We start from the raw sequence: 18,950 nt of genomic DNA on the forward strand, positions 1-18,950 counted from the left end.
GTAAGATTATCCCTGTCTTACTTACCTTTTTCTTTTTTTTTTCTTTTAATGATTTTTATTGTTTAAGGTAATAATGATGATACATATTATATCATTTACAGACTTAGAGAAGAGTTTGCGTTTAAATAGAAAGTGAACAGAGGTTGACAATAATTAACCAGCAAAGAAATCAATCAAAACCAAAATCGTGCATTAAACAGATTGGAACATAATACATATTTTAACTTGCATAATAGATGAAAGTAGTATGAATGTACCAATAACTTTAGTAATTAGTCTGCAATTAATAGATTGGGGAAATAAAAGTGGGCAAATGGGGAGACTAACAAAATAGACAGACAACGGCATACAAGAGAAAGAGGGAAGGAAGGTAAGGGGGGTGGGTATATTACATTATTTAATCAAACTTTTCTTAACACTGTAATCGAAATACATAACATGCATTTGAATAAAAGAAAGATCACCTAGCTAAAAAAATGAAATAAATTTATGAGTATAGGAGTTCACGATCCATGAGCAGTAGCATTGAAACAGTTAAGATAGCGGATGAAAAAATATCATTTAGCATTATATTTAGGAATAGTATTGTGATTTTTTGCCATGCACAGTGTCTTACTTACCTTTACTTTATCGGTCCAGCGTACACCACCCTATGTGGAGTGCTGGAGGAAATTACCTAGTGATTCCTTTAATCCATTCCTCATGTAACATTCACTAACGTACTTGAATGGCTGGTGGCAGTAGTTTCTTTTTTACTACCTAGTGACCTGTATCTGCAGGCTGATACCTCAGCTGCAGTGCTGCATGCAAGGGGGACCATTTTCCCAAAATGGCCCCTGTATACTTTTTTCGACATTTCTTGTTAGTTTCTTCTCGGCTTTTACTCTGTGGTTTGCATCTGATTTGAGACCTTTGTGTAGTTTGCCTTTTGGCGGGCTTCAGTCCGCCCAGGATTCAGTGAGTCTGGGAAGGCAGGAAGTGAGGGAGGGTCCCGAAACTTCCCTGTCCTTTGTCTCTAGGTGTGCCTGAGTGAAACCAGTTCCTATTGGCCGACTGGCTGTCCTTATAGGACAGCCACCCTGCTGTGTGATTGACGGCCTAGGGCTGTGAATGAATGGGAACTTGCATAATAAAGCAAGGTTTTTGGGACTAAGAGCAGAGTCGACGACTGGAGGGCAGAATCCGAAGCAGAGGACGAGAGAAGACGCCATCAGCACCCTCCTAGACCACGAAGTGTCCAGTGATGCCCTGCAGCTGTGCTGACCCGGTTTTCGAATCGACAGGGAAGATCTGCAAAGGACGACTTCCTCCCTTAGGCTGGTGGGACCAACTAGTCTATTTTTGCGCAACCCCCGACTTGTTGGGACTTTCTAAGGCTGCAGAAGCCCAGTAGCCGGGGTACCTCGACCACTTGTGAGTGCATTGTCTTTCGAAGTCTGAATCCGGACAGATCTTTGTAGGCATCCAGAGGACCCTACAGAAGCGAAAGATCTGCATGGAGAGTCCCCTCACCAGAGTCCAGGACCGAGGGATTAAGGAAAACGTAATTGGAGCTCTTTGTTCTTCATTGGCGCTGAGAAAAACACACCAAAACCTCAGAGCTGCTGAATCGTCAGAAATCCGTTACTGCCGAATCCCGCTCTCGAGTGCTGCTGCAGGGGCCCACCAGACCTCCTCCCTTTCATCACCACGACCAAGGACCAGGAACCAGGATCTACTGCTTTGCATCGTTATGGCAACCAGCTGGAATACTTTCTTCATTTTCAAGGTACTGTGGGGCTTGGTGTATTTTATCCTTTTGCCATTTGGGGTGCTTCCTAACTTTTAGGAGTGCATTTTAACCCAACACCAAGTTGACCTTAACATACCTGCTTTGGCCTTGCAGCTTGTGCTTTGTAAAAGTGACTCCTCTTGAGTTGCTGTGATTTCTCTTTTGAACACAGACTATTTAAGAACATTTTTCTAAGAGGAAGAACATCAGAACTTTGACTTTGTCCATTTACTTTGGCTGTCCTGGCTCACTAAAGGCCTCCTTCTGAACCTATTGACTTTGGCACCACTCTTTTCCCCCCAACTCTAATCCTGGTTGCTCCTATGTGGGCGAGTCAACCTTGGTTTCCACAGCTGCTCAAACTGGCGATGTGCGACCCAATCGAGCTCCCATGCCCATACAGCATGCTAAAACAACACAAGGGAGCCTCCCTCCACCCTCGCCCTCAAACTATGAACTTGGCAGCTTGGCTCCTGAAGTCATAGAATTTGGAGAAAGACAGTTCAGAAGTGAAACTGAAACTGTTTTCTTTACAGAGGATTCCCAGCCTGAAGGGGAATATTAATGAGCATGTGAATCCATGCCAGACCCATGCTGGAGAACAACAGTTACAGGTAAGTAACTTGTTCCATACTTGTCACTCTGTGTAAAAAACACTATTGCTCACATTAACCCTTCTTGAGATGAGCCTGGCTGCTCAGCCACACTACCAAACTGTGTAGTACAGACTTCTACCAAATGCTGGGTTCCTATTGCCAGGAGGTCAAGGTTGCTGTAGTCTCCCAAAGGGTACTTCACACAATCTTGCTTAACGAATAGTATTACTAACACGCCCTGTCGACTTCCGTTTTGGACTTTCAGAATAAAATATTGTATTACTCTGTGACTTCCACTAGATGTCGGACTATATAGAGCATTTGAATCTAAGCAGATAAAAGCATCAGAAATGATTGATTATTAAAATGCCATATACCTGAACCTTCTATGAGCTAGGAATCATCAGCCAGTGCTTACACACTCACTTAGTTGACCATGCAGGCTGAATGATCTGGTGGGAGGTAATTCCAGAGCGTAATGTTAAATGAGACAGACTGCTTTGAGGTTTGCCTAGTCTGGGGGAGTGAAAAGCTGCGTTGTGGTTATCTTCTGAACCATATTGTCTTTCCAACCAACCATCAGGGTCGGAGACAGAAGATCAATTGCTGTGGGACCCTAACATACTCCCAGAGCAGGAAGTGGAAGAGTTCCTGTACCGTGCTGGCAAACGGAAGTGGGATGAAGTGTGCAACGAAAGCCCACCTGAAGGGGAACTCGTGAAGGACAATGAGCAGGTCAGTTGTGCAGTAAACATAATCTTAATTTAAAACTGCAGGACAATACAATACAATACAAACCACCCTAATATTCCTCTTAACGTCTGCACTAAGGTCTTGCTTAGTTGGCATGTAGGAAGTAGATTTATTTATAGTCTGCCAATTGGAAATACATTAACAGTCTTATTTTCTGCTCCTCATCCCTGCAGTATAAGGGTGAGCAGATAGTACATCAATATTGTAACAAAGAGGTCTGTCTAGACTGGCAAGTAAAGTCTTTTGTCAGTTTCTGTACATAGTGTAAGCATACTCCAGACACCTTAAAAGATTTGGAGGGTTTCTCTTTCAAAGTGCAGCCCATTTTCACCTTCATATTTTAGTGAACTAGTTATTTACGAAGCGAATATCCGTGGACTTGCAGTGTGTAGCATTTGTATGCAAGGCTGTTAAGAACTTTCACTAACTGCTCACTCGTTCCTATGTGATGAGAATCTGAACTCTCAATGAAATTCTGCAGAAGACACTCTGAGGAGTTTGGGATAAGTGAAATGCAGTAATTGGTTTTATGTCTGACAGAATCTTCTCCTGAACCACTGCCAAGCCACATTTTGTACCACCCTCTTTTTGAGAATGTTCCAACCACTAACCTTAGTGGGAAGGCTAACACACCTGATAGAAAGATTTTCATTGTGCACCTTTGTCTCCATATATTCCTATGGTACACCATTCTTTGTGCTTGTTTTTAAACATGTCCTGACTTTGTGGAGGTCAGTAAAGCCTTACAATTTTTCCCTTGCTTGTTTTGCTCATTCTTGTGCGGAAACGGACTAGTCCCAAAGACTGTCCGTACTGAGAGACTGTCTCTCTTTATGAATTATCATATTTTTATAATTGCACACATCCTCTTACAGTGAAGTGCAGTTTAGAACCTTTGTATCCTTATAACTTTTTATATAATGTTTTTTTAGTTACTTTGATAATGTGCCTTAGACAATTATTTTTCTTTTTTGTGAACTTTATTTATTTTTTTACCCTTTTTGTGATCCTTTTATGCACTTTTGCATCTACCGTGAATGGCTATTAAAGGTGGCTTGTCTTGAGATCGATTTCTAGAATCTAGACTGTGGACAGATTTTAGGAGGCCACACTAGTTGTAGTGAACATGGAACTCTACAAGGTTAGCCAAAACCCAATTATGATAAATGTGGAGAGCACTCCAGGCTATTCTCAGGAGTGTGTGCGTTGTGCCAGAGGCCGTCAAGGAGTCCACACAATATAATGCACAATAATTCAATTAAGAGAAAGCAAGTATAAAAAATACAGATATTTATTCTAGGCTTTTTGTACACACTAAAAAAATGAAACTGGTGATGTTATCGCACAATACACAATAATAAACCTTTCTGAGGATTGTGGTTCTGCTTAGAATTACATACTTTGCAAAGGCTGTCATCTAGTGGTTGGTGCAGAGTATTACATAATAGTTTTTTCTATTTCGAAAAGGGATATGTTGACTGGGCATTATTATAATACTATCCCTACTGTGACGTGTACTGTACCGATGAACCCTCGTGCGGCGGTCCTCAGATTTCTTTTTTTTCCACTTTCGGGAATTCTCGAAGTGATTATTTCCTTGTTATCAAGCTGTTAGGGGAGTTTTCCGAAAGTCCTACTGGCAGTAAGACTTAAGTAAGCTATCCCAGTGGTTTGTAGGTCCCCAACTCTTAGTATCAGTCTGTACTAGCTCAGGGCACTGGGAGAGTGGGAGAGCAGTCAGGCTTATCTTAAGAGGAAGATGTGAGTGTTAGGCAAGAATTGATGTAGCAACCCTGTGGGAGGCTACACAACACTTGTCCTCCTGGTATTAGGTAACCCACCTTTTGGTATAGGCCTGAACTACTCAATTTGGTAGTGTGACTGGGCAGCCAGGCTTATCTTAAGAGGGGTAAATGTGAGCTGTAGATCTGTAGCAATGAAATCCACAAATACAAGTAGCCAAGTAACACTTACTCTCAAGGTTTTTGTTAGAAATAATCATTTATTTAGTTAACAGTAGTTATTAGATAAGCATTCTTTAAAAAGGGCAATATATGTAATAATCAAATATACTTTAAAATGCTTTTCCAGAATCAACACAAAGCTAGTAGATATTCTTTGGAGCGGCTTCTTACACACTTCCTACACCCTGGGGGGGACTTCACTAACTAGGACGGTAATGGCATTTATATATCACTAGTACACTTTGTAGATTTTGAGGTTTGTAGAAAGGAAAGGTTAAGGGAAGGAAAAGGTTAAACCGGTTCTCGGAGCATGTGAGCACTTAAATCTTCCAATGAAGTCTAGATAAAAACCTTTCCCAGCAATAATTAAAAACCAAGTTCTCCGGCATGGGGTCTGGCATGGATTCTGTTAGGCAAGATTGTATGCAGTACCCTTTGGATGCACTACAATACCCTTGACCTCCTGGCAATAGTAACCCATAAGTCTGTACTATACAGGTTGGTAGTGTGGCTGAGCAGTCAGGCTTATCTCAAGAGGGCTCATTGTGACTAGTATTCAAATAAACACTTACACACAAGGTTTCTTGAATAAACAATGATTAATTTATTTATCAGTTATAATACGCCGCCTTCAAAAGGGAGCAATATAAAAGCAACACACAAATGCACATCAAAACTGTACACTCTTAATTTCTAAATCTAAATTCTTTTGGGATGGCCCACAGTCACAACCTACAGCCTCGGGTGACTTCAATTGCTAGGTTGCTGGGGAATAGCATCAGAGTGATTATTTCCTTGCTATCCAGCTGTTAAGGGAGTTTTCCGAAAGTTAATATCTTACGGTTTGCATTTAGAATACTCTTAGAAGTTGGTAAAAGGAAAAGGTTATCAGAACAAACAAGAGATCACAAATATTCTTAAGTGGGCAAATACTTTCGGATCCCCTACGCAGAGTCATTCAGTATAACAGGTTAAGCCAAAGTCAATGGGCAAAAGTCTTATATTGTCTGAAGCACTTCTGGTAGGTAAGTAGAAAAGTCTTTGCACAATGTTTTAGAAGTCTTTGAAGAAAAGAATCAAATGTAGGGCCACATGCTGATTAGACCTGTGAGTGGTAGAGGATGCAAGCAACTCTACAGTGAAAGGTAAGTTCTCTCAGACTTTACAGTACCTTTGTATTGAAGAAAAAGTGCAGCAGATGACTTCTGCTCCTGTGCAGCTCTGCAGATCTCGCTGTTCCTAGGCTTCAGTCGTGGGGATAAGAGGGAGGAGAGGACTTCTGTGGACTCCTGCTCTGCGATGGGACAGTCACCGTTCACAACGGGCAATCTTTCAAACAAGTGGCACTTCAGTGTTTCAGCTCCTTGGCACTACCGCAAATACCAATCCATGGTTTCTGGCTGTTGACATGGACTTTCCTTGCTTCTGGGGTCCCGCACTCTGTAGCAGCAACTCTGTCGAAAGTTAGCTCCGAGAGAATGTCCAGGTGGGACACTTGGGAGTTGATTGGTCCCACCAACTCAATGGGAGAAGTCATCCTTGCAGGGGCTTCTCTGTCAATACGAATTTGGAGTTTCAGCACAGCAGCAGGGCTTCACCGGGCAAACCAATGGTCCAGGAGTTGCAGCAGGCGTCCTTCAAGTTCTTCTTCGGTTCCTTCGTCCAGTGGTCGACTCTGCCTTCCAAGCCAAAAGCCTTGCCTTTTATTCAGTTCTCTCCCATTTCATCCAGCCTAGCTGTCACCCAGCAGGGTGGCTGTCCTTGCCGGACAGTCAGCCGGCCAATCATCACAGAGTGCATTTGGGTCTCCTAGGAGACTAAGCACAGAGAGTTTCGGGCACCTCCCTCACTTCCTCCTACCCCAGACACCCTGGAGCCAGAGGCGGGCTTCACTCATGAATCCCAGCAAAGGAAAAGCAAACAATGGGACCAAACCTGGTTTTGCTCGCAGATTAAATCTCAAGAAGGACCTTTCCGCCAAGAAATGGCGAAAAAAGACGACCAGGGCAATTTTGACAAAAGTGGCACCCTTTTGTGCTTTACTGCAGCTGCGAACGCAGCCCACAGTAAATGCACACCACTGTAGTTAAAAGTAAACCACTGCCACCAGCCATTCATTGAGGAAAGGGTAACATAACAATGTTACATGAGTAGCTAGACAAAGGGGATACGAAGTAACCCCTCTAGCACCCTATAGTAAGATAGTCTGTGCTGGGTCTAGAAAGTTACAAATGTAAGTCAAGTCTATCACTTGACTGCTCTTGGAAACAGTAGTTTATCCAAGAGAAGGTATTTAAACCTTTGGGAAATCTGAAAGACTTCCCTGTGTCACTGCACTGAAGGTGCTGTGTGACAAAATGTAAATGATGATGCCTATGGAGTTTGTCAGACTCCACAACCAAAAGAAACAGTGTTCAAAAATCACATTAAAAATACATGACAGAGTGGGAAAAAGGGTCTCACTCTCTTCAGGTTAAAAAAAATCAAGTTATCAAAATCCAGCAAAGTTGCTGGGGGGTCTCTAAGGTGGAGGGAATTAGCACATTTTTGAGAATTCTCCCTAACAAATTCACATTTCAGATTTTTCAGCGCCCCTCAAGGGCTATTTTAGTCGAGTGTTCTTCTTGGAGGCTTCCAGAAGATTCTTCAGGCCTAGGCCGTGTGGACCATGTCGGACGAGAAGGAGGACCGCGCTTCCCTCTTCAAGCTCTGTGTCGACTGCGGTTTGCGGAATGTGTACATGGACGACAAGCATTCCCAGTGCCTGTACTGCTTGCATCCGACACACGAGGAGGATTGTGCGTTTTGCCGTGGCTTCTCGAAGCGCACGTTGAGGGATCGACACCCTTGGAAACGTGGCTGCAGTCCAAGACCTCTACCCCGGATGCCACCCAGGGGCATGCCTCTGCCAGATCCCTGGAAAAACCTGAGCGGGCTCCTATGTTATTTGAGGGCGCCACATCCGTTTGGGCCCAATACAAGGCCAAGCACCGCAAGTCCGCTTCATTCGGGGGTGCCGCTGCTGTGGGTCCCGCAACTGTAAGGGCGAGATCATCTTCTCCATCGGCTTCGATCTCCTGCCACCGCTCTCGTCGTCGTCCAAGAGGAAGTAGACTACCCCAGGGAAGTTGAGAGACAAGGGTTCTGACAAGGCCCCGCAGGAGAAGGCCAAACAGGACAAGGTGTCTGACATGGCCAAGAAGCAAAAGGCCAAACCGCACAAGGGTACCAGCCTTTCTGTGAAGGCCCAAGTGCACCATGCAAAACCGTTACCCTCTCTCGAGGTGGTGGTGGCGTCGCTTTCGAAGGCCATAGGGGCGGACCCGCAGGGTGCCCCGACGATGGCCAGGTTATCTCTTACTCCAAGGATGGAAGCCTCGAGAATGCCTGCTGAGAACCCTAGAGAAGAGGATGCCGGACCTCAGCCCGAGACGGACCCCACTGGACCCAAAGAAAGGGGTTGGGGGCGTCAAAGGACTCCAAGGTACAGACATTTCTTCGGCTGATGAAGACACGATCATTTCCATCCACATCGTACAGGGGGTCGATGACGACGAGGGAAACTCCAGAGGCTCATCCCACAACAGGGGCGATGACGATGGGGTTACCCTCGATGGGGGCAACGACGAGGGGCCCCAGGATGACATCCCGGATCCCAGCGCTCCTACACCCCGGATTTCACCTAGAGACCTTTCACTGGCCATCCTCTCGACCCTACACACGCTGGTGTCTGAGATACAGAGGAGGATGCCGGTGCCCCAACCGCCCGCACCTCCCTCTGCACCCGTACCGGCCAACCCGTTGCCAGCGGCCAACTGCCGGCCAAGAAGAGGAGGAGGCACCCTAGACCTCTATGCCATCCTTCATACCCCCCCCCCTCCACCGCCCTTCGCTCCCCCGAGGGAGACGGATACAGACACGGCAACAGCGGGCACAGACGACGATGGCAGGATGGGGGACCTCCCGTCGCCTCAGCCCAGAGCCTCCCCGCCGGGCGAGGTGGGGTCTTTCCATGCAATGATCGCCCGAGCATCTGAGCTGCTCTAGCTCACGCCGGAGAAAAAGAAGGAAGGCTTCTTGTATCCGCTCTGGGAGGCGAAGAGAAAGACCATCCTTTCGGTCCCAATCCTGGACGTTGTGTGGAATGAAGGACTGGCTCTGATGAAGAACCCCGCTTCAGCCCCAGGGAAGAGAGACTGGCTGGAGAAGATGTATAGGGTCCCGGACTCTGCACCCAAGTGCTTACGATCTCAGCCGTCGCCGGACTCGGTGGTCTTGGCAGCCGCCAGGAAGAAATTGTCGGGCTCAGCGTCTTCTTCCTCCACCCTTCCGGACAACGAGGAAAAGAAGTTAGATGCGATGGGTAGAAAGATTATCTACTCAGATGGTGAAGGCTGCCAACGCCCTTTTGATCATGGCCAGATATGACCGGGAGCTGTGGTTTAAGTTGGCCCGCCGCTGGACTTCCTCCCCAATGACAAGTGGGTCGAGGCCTTGTGGATCCTTCAATAAAGCGAGGTGGCGTCGGACTATGCTATCACAGTGGCCCTGGACATTGCGGACACGAGTTTCCGCCAGATGGGGAATGGAGTCTGTCTTTGCCGTCGTGGCTGACTCAAAGCCACCACCTTTTAGGCAGGAGGTCCAGACTAGGGTTTTGGACATGCCCTTGACGTGGACAACCAGTTTGGGAATGCCGTGGATGAATCACTCTACAGCAATGAAGGCCGTCCTTTTGACCCTCAGGAGGGAAGTGTTTCCGCTCATCGAAAGGGTTCGGCGGGGGCTCGTCCTCTTACCACCAGCCTTCTGCTTCACGGCCCAGGATGCCAACAGGGGTTGCTCCAAGGTCTTCGGGGGCGGACGCTGTAATCGTCGGGGACAGCAGGGCAGTCCTTCAACCTCCAAGCAGGATTGAACCGGCCAGGAAATTTGGCCCACGCCCGTGCACCCTGATGGGAGGCCTGCTGGCAAACTTTGTTAGCGTGTGGGTGACCATCTCCACCGACAGAACAGGTGCTGGACGCTCTCGACCACGGACACACCTTGGCGTTTCATCGAAAGTGTCTGTGAATAGCACCGGTGGCTGGCAGAAAAACCACATACCTCAGCTGCTGCTGGCGTTTCGGGCCATGTTACGAAAGGGGGTGATAGAGCTGGTTCTACAGCGACTCCGGGGCTCCAGAGTTTAAGACTGGGGCATGGTGGCCCATTCGCAACCAACGACGACTTAACAAGTACATAAAGTCCCTGAAGTTTAGGATGATCACGCTACAGCACGTGCTCGGCCAGCTGAAAGAGGGAGACTCTCTGTCGACGTTGGTTCTGGAGGATGCGTACTTCCACGTCCCCATACACAAAGGACACCGCAAGTTTCTGCACTTCATCGTTCAGGGGAAGCATGATCAGTTCAAGGCTCTTCCCTTTGGACTGAAGTTGGCGCCCAGAGTCTTCACCAAGTGCTTAGCGCTGGTTGCAAGCCATCTGCGACTGCAAAGGATCCACTTTTACCCCTACCTGGACGACTGGCTCATCTGGGCAAAGTCAAGGGACATTGCTGTCGACCAGACACAGAGGACTGTCCGCCTCCTGACGGATCTGGGGTTAACTCCATCGAAGGACGCACTGTTCCTGGGATCCAGGCTCAACAGTGTCATGCTTGGCATCACCGTCAGGGGCGGGGGGGAGGGATATTGGCCATCTGGAGCAAGGGGCAACAACTGTTAGCACTGAAGATTGCCACAGTGAGGACCATAAAACATCACTGCTCCGCATGTCAGCATATACCTGATTCGGCTCTGCAGGTTGCGGATGCAGTCGCTGCAGGAGTTCCTCGATGCCCATTGGGTCCTGGTGTCCGGAAGCTTCCAGGACAAAATCGCACTCAGTGAGGCATGCGCTCCAATATTGCAGGCACAGACTTCCAGAGCCCCCGTATCAGGAGATGGTCACGACTGACGCGTCTTTAGATAGATGAGGAGCCCACACGGGACTTCTTCATGCCAGAGGCCTGTGGCTGCCGCAAGAGAAGACACTGTATATATATGTACTGGAACTAAGGGTGGGGTTTTGGGCCCTCAAGTCGTTTCTGCCGTCCCTGAAGGGCAAAGTGGTGAGGGTCTTCACAGACAATACCACCACAATGTTTTACATCCGGAAGCAGGAGGGCACCAGATACCCCGCGCTCTCCGGGGAGGCTCAGGACTTGTGGCACTGGGCCGTCGCCTAGAGGATGTTCCTCATTCCATTCCACCTGGCAGGAGTAAAGAACACTGTTGCCGACTCTCTCAGCAGGGAGCTATGCTCTTGCCACGAGTGGGAGCTTCGGCAGGACCAAGTGGACAACCTGTTTGACAAATGGGGCAATCCCCAGATCGATCTGTTTGTGACGGCGACGAACACCAAGCGCCGGAGGTGCGCCAGCAGGTTCCCACAGCTGGGGAGCATAGGGGACGCATTCTCAGTCCCCTGGGACAGTCTGTTTCTGTATGCATTCCCTCCGTTGCCGTTGCTTCTTCGAGTCATCAATCAACTCGGATGATACTGGTGCTGGATTATCTGTGTCGCACCAGCGTGGCTGAGGCAGATCTGGTACCCGGACCTTGTCAGCGTCCCCTCCAGTCCAGCTTCCAGTGGTCGTGGTTCTTCTTACCAGGGAAGGAGATGCAATACTGCACCACTACCCAGGATCGGTGAACGTGAAGGCCTGGCTCCTGCAGCATTAGATTTCGGGGGTTACGATCTTCCGGCGGACTGCAAGGAGGTGCTCGCCAAGGCATTGTCTACTTTAAAATGTTATGGACACAAATGGAAGAGATTCGCTATTTGGTGCTGTTCACAGAAGATCGACCCGCTGGGGGTCACGGCCCCTCAAGTACTGCTTTATTTGCTGTCATTGGCTAAATCAGGACTTGCTCGCGCCTCCATCGTTCATCTGGCGGCTATCTCCTGCTACACCAGTTCCCCGGGATGGTCCTCGTTGTGGTCGCACTGTCCTTGTTAAGGAATTCATCAAGTGACTGTTCCATCTGTTCACGCCGGTGTAGACTCTGGCCCGGCTTGGGAACTCAACATGGTACTGACTAGGCTCATGGGACCTCCATTCGAACCTATGCATACAGCTGCGTTGAAGTTTTTGTCGTGGAAGGCAGCTTTTCTCGTGGCCATCACCTCTGCATGGTGGGTGAGATCCAGGCCCTGTGATGTAAACTACCTTAGTTAACTTTCCACGAGACGAGGGTGGTGCTGCGGACACACCCCTCCTTCATGCCCAAGGTGCCATGGGACTTCCATCTAAACTAACCCGTGGTGTTACCTGTGTGTTTTCCGATGCCTTTGTCGCCGGCTGAAAGGACTTTGCACTCGCTGGACGTGGCTAGAGCGCTGAGGTTTTATGTGGCCAGCACGAAGAGTGTCTGGAAAACTCAGCTCTTTGTGAAACATGGAAAGAAGACCCTGTCCAAGGCTTCCATTTCCAAGTGGCTCTACGGCTGTAACACTCACTGTCACTGGTTGGCGAACCGACCGCTGCTTGGCCATCCGAGAGCCCACTCTACCTGAGCGATCGCTGCTACAACGGCGTTCCTGTCTGGTGTGCCCCTGCTGGTCATCTGCAGGGCTGCGAGGTGGAGGTCGACTCACACCTTCACGAGATTCTACTGCGTCGCTAGGGATTCCAGGGAGGAGTCCAGAGTCGGCCAAGCAGTGCTGCACAACCTGTTTGCTTGAAGGTGAGCCTGGTGAGGAGGTAAGAGATTGCTTCTGCTGAGCCTTAACACCTCCCGTGGTTGTGCATGTGTGAACTATGTATTCTTTATTCATGAGCATGTGAATCCACGCCAGACCTCATGCTGGAGAAGGTTTCTTGGTAAAAACACTTCTTAATTTATTACACGATCATTTATAAAGCATTCACTAAATGAGGCCACCAATATCACACAAAAGTTATACTACAATACTGAATACTAAGCAGTTGAGCTCCCTTGAAGTAGCAGCCAAATGGCATTGAAGTAGGAGCAAAAAGGCATAGGTTAATAAAACGAATATTACAAATACTCAGTGCAAATAGTTTGAGTTCACCAGAGGAGTTGAATGCAATAGGTAGGCCAAAGTCAATGGACTAATGTCTTGTATAGGTAAAAACGGTTCTGGTATTTAAAACGAAAAAGTCTTTGCCACGGTTCTTAGAAGTAGTTTGCAGAAGAAAGGTTTGTATTTTGGGTTACAAGCTGACTAGTCCTGCAAGTTGCCAGTGAGAGTAAGGTCTCTCGGTCGGGTTTTCACAGTACCTTATATTGAAGAAAAAGATGCAGCTGAAGACTTCTGTTCCTGGCAGTTCCTGCAGATCTCGCTGTTCCTCAGTCGTGGGGACAAGACGGAGGACGTAAGGGGACTTCTGCGCTGCATGGGGACTGGTCACAAAGCTGGCAAATGGGCAATTCTTCGATTCCGATTGCTGTTTTTTCAAGCACACAAGCTGGTGTCTTTTCCCCTGGTTAATCCTAACCAGCTCCGAGAATGGTGTCCAGGTGGCTTACGAGTTGATTGGTCCCACCAACTCAAAGGAAGAAGTTGTCCTTGAAGGGGCTTCTCTGTCGAGATTTTGTGGATGATCTTTTATTATTGATTTACTCTATGTAAGGTTTGTTGATTTTATGTGCTCTGATTGTGATGGAATTGTATATTCCAAAAAAAAAAAAAAAAAAAAAAAAAAAAATTATTTACACAACTGGTTAAAAAAACATACTTTCCCAGTACTGATAGTCTTAAGCACTAATTAGTTTCCCCATAACAAATGAGAAAAAGTGAAGTGAAGCTTAAGACTTTACTTTCCTTCATAAAGTGTCCAGGTTAAAAAAATAGAGCAAAAGATTGTGGATTAACAGGAACTATGCAGGGGAAGTTGCAATGAGTGAAATTCTTCCTAACAGTGGTACATAAGCCTACAAAGCTTTGTCTTCACTATTGCGCATAGGACAGGTCCTCAACATAGTAATGCTGATGGGTTGTCCAGGATGTATTACCGACTGGAACAGGAATGGACACAATTTCTTTTTGCCTTGTTTTTACTGCTTGCACGATTTTCTGTTGGTAAGTAAGGACTTCTGCTTTACTTCCCTTACAGTTTTATGAGGTAACTGATCAATCCATAAGACTGTCAGTACTGGGGACTGTTTACTGTAGCAGATTTTTTGTGTGTTTTTTAAAGCTACCCACGTCACCTTAAAGTTTCATATTTTTAAGATAACAGTATTGTGCTGTCTCATAGGGAGCTTTTGAATGCATTTGATGTGAGTCATAGCCTACTTGAACGTTCTCACCTTTGCATAAGTTCTCCAGCATGGGGTCTGGCATGGATTCACATGCTCATGAATATTCACAGTCGTCAGGCTGGGTATAAGAAAATCAGTTTCACTTCTGAACTGTCTTTCTCCTATCAACTAATCACTGGTTTCTGGGTCATACTGCCCCCAGCCAATGACTGCCCTCTAAAACCCCTCTGGCAGCCATCTTCAGATTTTTACCGCACGTTCAAGTGTTGGGAGTCCTCGTGCTAAGGCTCTCGAGCTTTTACTGCGTTTTGCGATTTTCCTAAGAGTTCTACTCTATTTTTCCGGTCAATCGCGCCTCAAGCTCCCTCCATCCATCTTCGGATTAACAGGGACCCGTTTTCGGATTCTTCAGCTCCCCAAAGGGCGATTTAATTTTTTTTATTGAGTTTCTTCTTGGAGGATTCCAGAAGCTTCTTCAAGGCCAACCCCGCGTGGAGATGGCATAAGAGAAGGAAGACTCGACGCCTCTGTTCAGGATTTGTCCAGGATGAGACCTACGGAACATCTACTTGGACGATGGGCACTCCGTGTGCCTCTACTGCCTGCACTCAGACCAAATGCACATGGAGGATTACTGTGCGTTTTTCCAGGAGATGGTCCCCCCGCACCATGAAGGACCCCTGTGCTACGGGTGAGTCCCGGCAGCATGCCTTCCCCAGCCACAAGAAGAAATCTGAGCGGTCTTCTAAGACCTTTTGAGGGCGCTCCAGCGCTGGGGGTCCAACAGAAGGCCAAGCACTGCGAGTCTACGGGCTCTGGGAGCGACGTTGCGACAGGCTCCCCGGCGGCCAGGGCGAGTGCAGCGTCTCCGGCACCATCGACCACGAACCAATTCTCCGGTTCAGCTAAGAAGAGGAAGTCGGACCATCTGGGTAAACTCCTGGAGAAGCCCTGGACATACCAGTCGGAGAAGGCCAAGGGGGAGCGGGATGCTGACCCCCCCCAAGGTTGTGCCAGCCCAGATTCACCTGGCAAAGCCTTCCATCGAAGGCGTGGTGGCGTCCCTAGCGAAGGATGCAGGTTCGCAGGGTACAGTCCCTAAGGCGAGAGTTTCCCTGCCTGCCAGGAGGGAATAGTCATTTCAGCCCATTGAGAAGACACCGGAGAAGGTGATGCCCAACATCTCCCCAAAACCGTCTCCCCTGGTCGAGAAGGGGGGGGGGTAACGGTAGTCCTGCAGGGCACAGACATCTTATCTGAGGAGGAGCTCTCTACTCTCCAGACCATTTTGCAGAAGAAATTCGTCGAGGCCAAGGCTTACGGGAGGGAACCCGATGAGGGAGACGTCGAGGAGCGACGAGACCGAAGAGGAGGAGCAGGCCGTGGAGGAGTTGGAGAACCCTACACTGCCGTCGCACCCACTTCTGCCACCTCAGCAACCACCATCTGACAGTTCGGTGGACATCCTCCAGGCACTCCTTGCGTTGTGTTCTGAGATTCGGATGAGGATGCCCCTTCCGCTGACAGAGGATTCTGTGTCTCTGGCAGATTCCGCGGCAACGGGGCCAGCAGGTGCGCCGCCCCCCAAGAAGAGGAGAGTTCACCCTCCACTGCCTTTTCACCCGTCTTCCCCCCCTTTACCGACGGAGGATATACACCCGGACTGTAACGCTCACCTGGTTCCCACGGAGGCGCGGTGTCGAAGGCGCAGAACTCTGAAGATGGACAGGAAGGGCCCCTCTATTCTGGCTTCCCTGGCTCGTTGGATACCCTCCTGTGCGTGAAAAGGGAGTATTACCAACTGTGGAACAATGCTCAAGCCTCCCACTCCCTTCCAACCCTCCACGATACCTCCTCCACGATTCCCCGTGAAGCCTCACCTTAGGGTTTGGAAGGATGGCCTCTCCATCCTGCTTCTGATGCAGGGGCGTGTTGAAACCCAGTTAGTTCACTGGATTGAGGATTGATGGGAGTTCAGGTAAGCTTGACTGTTCAGGTAAGGCGCTGTAAAAGTTCTGTTCAAAAGTTCAAGCTTAATAATAATGTTCGTTGTCTAATTGCAGCAAGCGCTAATGCTTATGTCTTTTTCCCCTTAGGGGCCGGGGTTCAGAGTGCCGGAGATATGGCGCCGACCCGAAGTGAAACAGTTCTGGATGAGCGCTCAGGTAATGTCTTTGCATTCGCTCATTCAATGTCTTTGTCTTTTTTTCCCATAGGGGCTGGGGTCCGGAGATGCCAGGAAGCGGCAGGACCCGAAATGCAGTGGGAATAATCCAACAGGTAAGACTTAAAAGGAAACTGAGCTTTCCTTATTCCTTTTCTCCCTCTCACCTTTGTTCTTGTCTTTTTTCCTCTAGGCGCCGGGGCGTAGCTGAATCCGGAAGATCGCTGCTGAAGATGGAAGCGTCTGGCAAAGGTGAGTAAAATGCAGCGCTGCAGCGATCGAAACGAAATGCCTTTAAAATGATGTCTTCCTTTTCAGGGCCGTTGGAGAAATGACTCCGGGATGCAGATTTAGCAGGTAAGGGCTTTTCTTCTGCTATTCTCTTCCTTTCTCCCCTTGCAGGTGTTCCAGGGTGCTGGCAGGCGTGGCTGAAGTCAGGATGCAGGAGCTGACACGGTGAGCGTCCAGCTGCTAGGTGCAGAACAACGCGAAGCATGTGTGGCTGTTCGGGTGGGGTTTAAATAGCCTTGGAAGAAGTTCCTGGTATGTATCCTTCCACCAATCAGGTATGTATCCTTCCCCGACCACACCCGGGTGGTGAAGTAGTCCTACAGGTTAAGTAGTCCCATTCAGGCCTCAAGAGGGCCTGGATGAAGCAGCAAGGTCTGCATCAGGTAAGTGTGCACCCAAGCACTTAAACACATATCCTCTTCTATAAGCCTGGTGCCTAAGGCGCCAGGACTGAGTCCAAAGGGCCCCGACTTGGGCCCGCTGAGACTTCCCTGGGGAAAATGATGTCTGCCTCTGGGGTTGCTGGGCCCGGCCTGGCTCCTTAGAGGTAGGCATCATGACAGTACCCCCCCTCAAGGCCCCTCCCAAGGTCTTTTCCTCCGGGGGTTTTGGTTTGTGCAGGAATCTTCGATGGAATCTTTGAATTAATCGTGGTGCGTGAACATAGTTACTGGGTTCCCAAGATCTTTCCTGAGGTCCATATCCTTTCCAATCAACAAGATAGAAGAGTTTCGACTTAACTATCTTGGAATCTAAAATGTCTTTCACTTCGAATTCTAATTCTCTATCAATTTGGACAGGGCCTGGGGGCTCAGACAGTCTGGTTCCAGGTTGTACTGGTTTTGGAAGAGATGCGTGAAAAACGGGATGAATCCGCATGTTGGATGGTAAATCGAGTTTAAAGGCCACTGGGTTGATAATAGCTTTGATGGGATAAGGCCCAATGAATCTGGGATTAAAAGTTCGCTGACCCTTGAGGGGTAGATGTTTAGTTGCTAGCCATACCTGATCTCCTACTTGGTAAGGAGGAGTTTTACTTCAGTGCAAATCAGCGTTTTCTTTATACTTTTTCTTGGCTTGCTGTAAGTGGGTTGTAGCTTCTTTGAAGGCTTGGGTTATTGTGGAATGTAGGTGATTTACTGCAGGCATCTCCAGGGTCAGAGGTGGATCTAGGTCAGAGGTCCGAGGATGGTGACCATACAGGGTATAAAAAGGAGTCTGTCCAGTTCCAGAATGCACTGAATTGTTGTATGCATATTCTGCAATCAAAAGGATGTCCTTCCAATTCAACTCGGATTGGTGTAACATGCACCGCAGATATTGCTCGAGAGTCTGATTCGTTCTCTCGGTTTGTCCGTCGGTCTGGGGGTGGTGGCTGGTGGATAACCGCACGTCTATTTGTGCTAGTTGGCAACATTTCTTCCAAAAGTGGGAGATAAATTGACTTCCACGGTCTGAGACTAATATGGAAGGGAAACCTTGTAACCGCACTATATTTTCCATAAATTCCTTGGCCAAGGTGGAAGCTGACGGCAATCCTTTTAAAGGGATAAAATGGGCCATTTTGGAGAATAGATCCACTATTACGAGAATCGTGTTGTAACCACCACAAGGAGGCAGGTCAGTTATAAAGTCCATTGACAAGGTGTGCCAAGGTGCTGGTGGAATGGCCAAAGGTTGAAGTAGGCCGGCTGGCTTTTTCTTTTGACTCTTATTTTGGGCACAGATTCCGCAAGACAACACAAATGACTGTCTTTTCTCCAAGAAGGCCACCAGAAGTGGCGTTTGATCTTTTCTTCTGTTTTCGCGATACCGGGGTGTCCTTCCATTAATGATCCATGATGACGGGTAATGACAAGTTCCTGCAATTCTTTACTTGGCAGAAATAACCGCTCTTGGAAGTAGGGTAAATCATCCTTAACGGTGTAGTGAGGACCCTTTTGACTCCATTCCAGTAAGGCAGAAGAGTCAAAAAGCTGTTTTACTTGAGCTTGGATGTCCTCAATGGTTTGCAATGAAGTCAAGCCCAGAACTCTTTGTTCCGGTATGATTGGCACAGGTTCTAAACTCGAATTGGGTTCTTCCATGCCTATCCGGGATAAGGCATCTGCCTTACCATTCTTGCAGCCAGGGCGATAG

At 48.1% G+C, this 18,950-nt stretch overlaps 1 protein-coding gene across 2 annotated transcripts in view; it reads left to right on the plus strand.

The window, feature by feature from the left end:
• The window catches only part of MIER2 (MIER family member 2), a 311,956-nt gene that overhangs the window by 144,583 nt on the left and 148,423 nt on the right, over positions 1 to 18,950 (plus strand). For both annotated transcript variants that reach the window (XM_069648110.1, XM_069648116.1), the window contains exon 8: positions 2,951 to 3,102. In XM_069648110.1, the coding sequence (XP_069504211.1) occupies positions 2,951 to 3,102 (152 nt within the window). The remainder of the gene's footprint in view (positions 1 to 2,950; positions 3,103 to 18,950) is intronic.

This window comes from Ambystoma mexicanum, chromosome 1p (genome assembly GCF_040938575.1).
Source record: "Ambystoma mexicanum isolate Mex_15411 chromosome 1p, UKY_AmexF1_1, whole genome shotgun sequence".
Taxonomy (NCBI): domain Eukaryota; kingdom Metazoa; phylum Chordata; class Amphibia; order Caudata; family Ambystomatidae; genus Ambystoma; species Ambystoma mexicanum.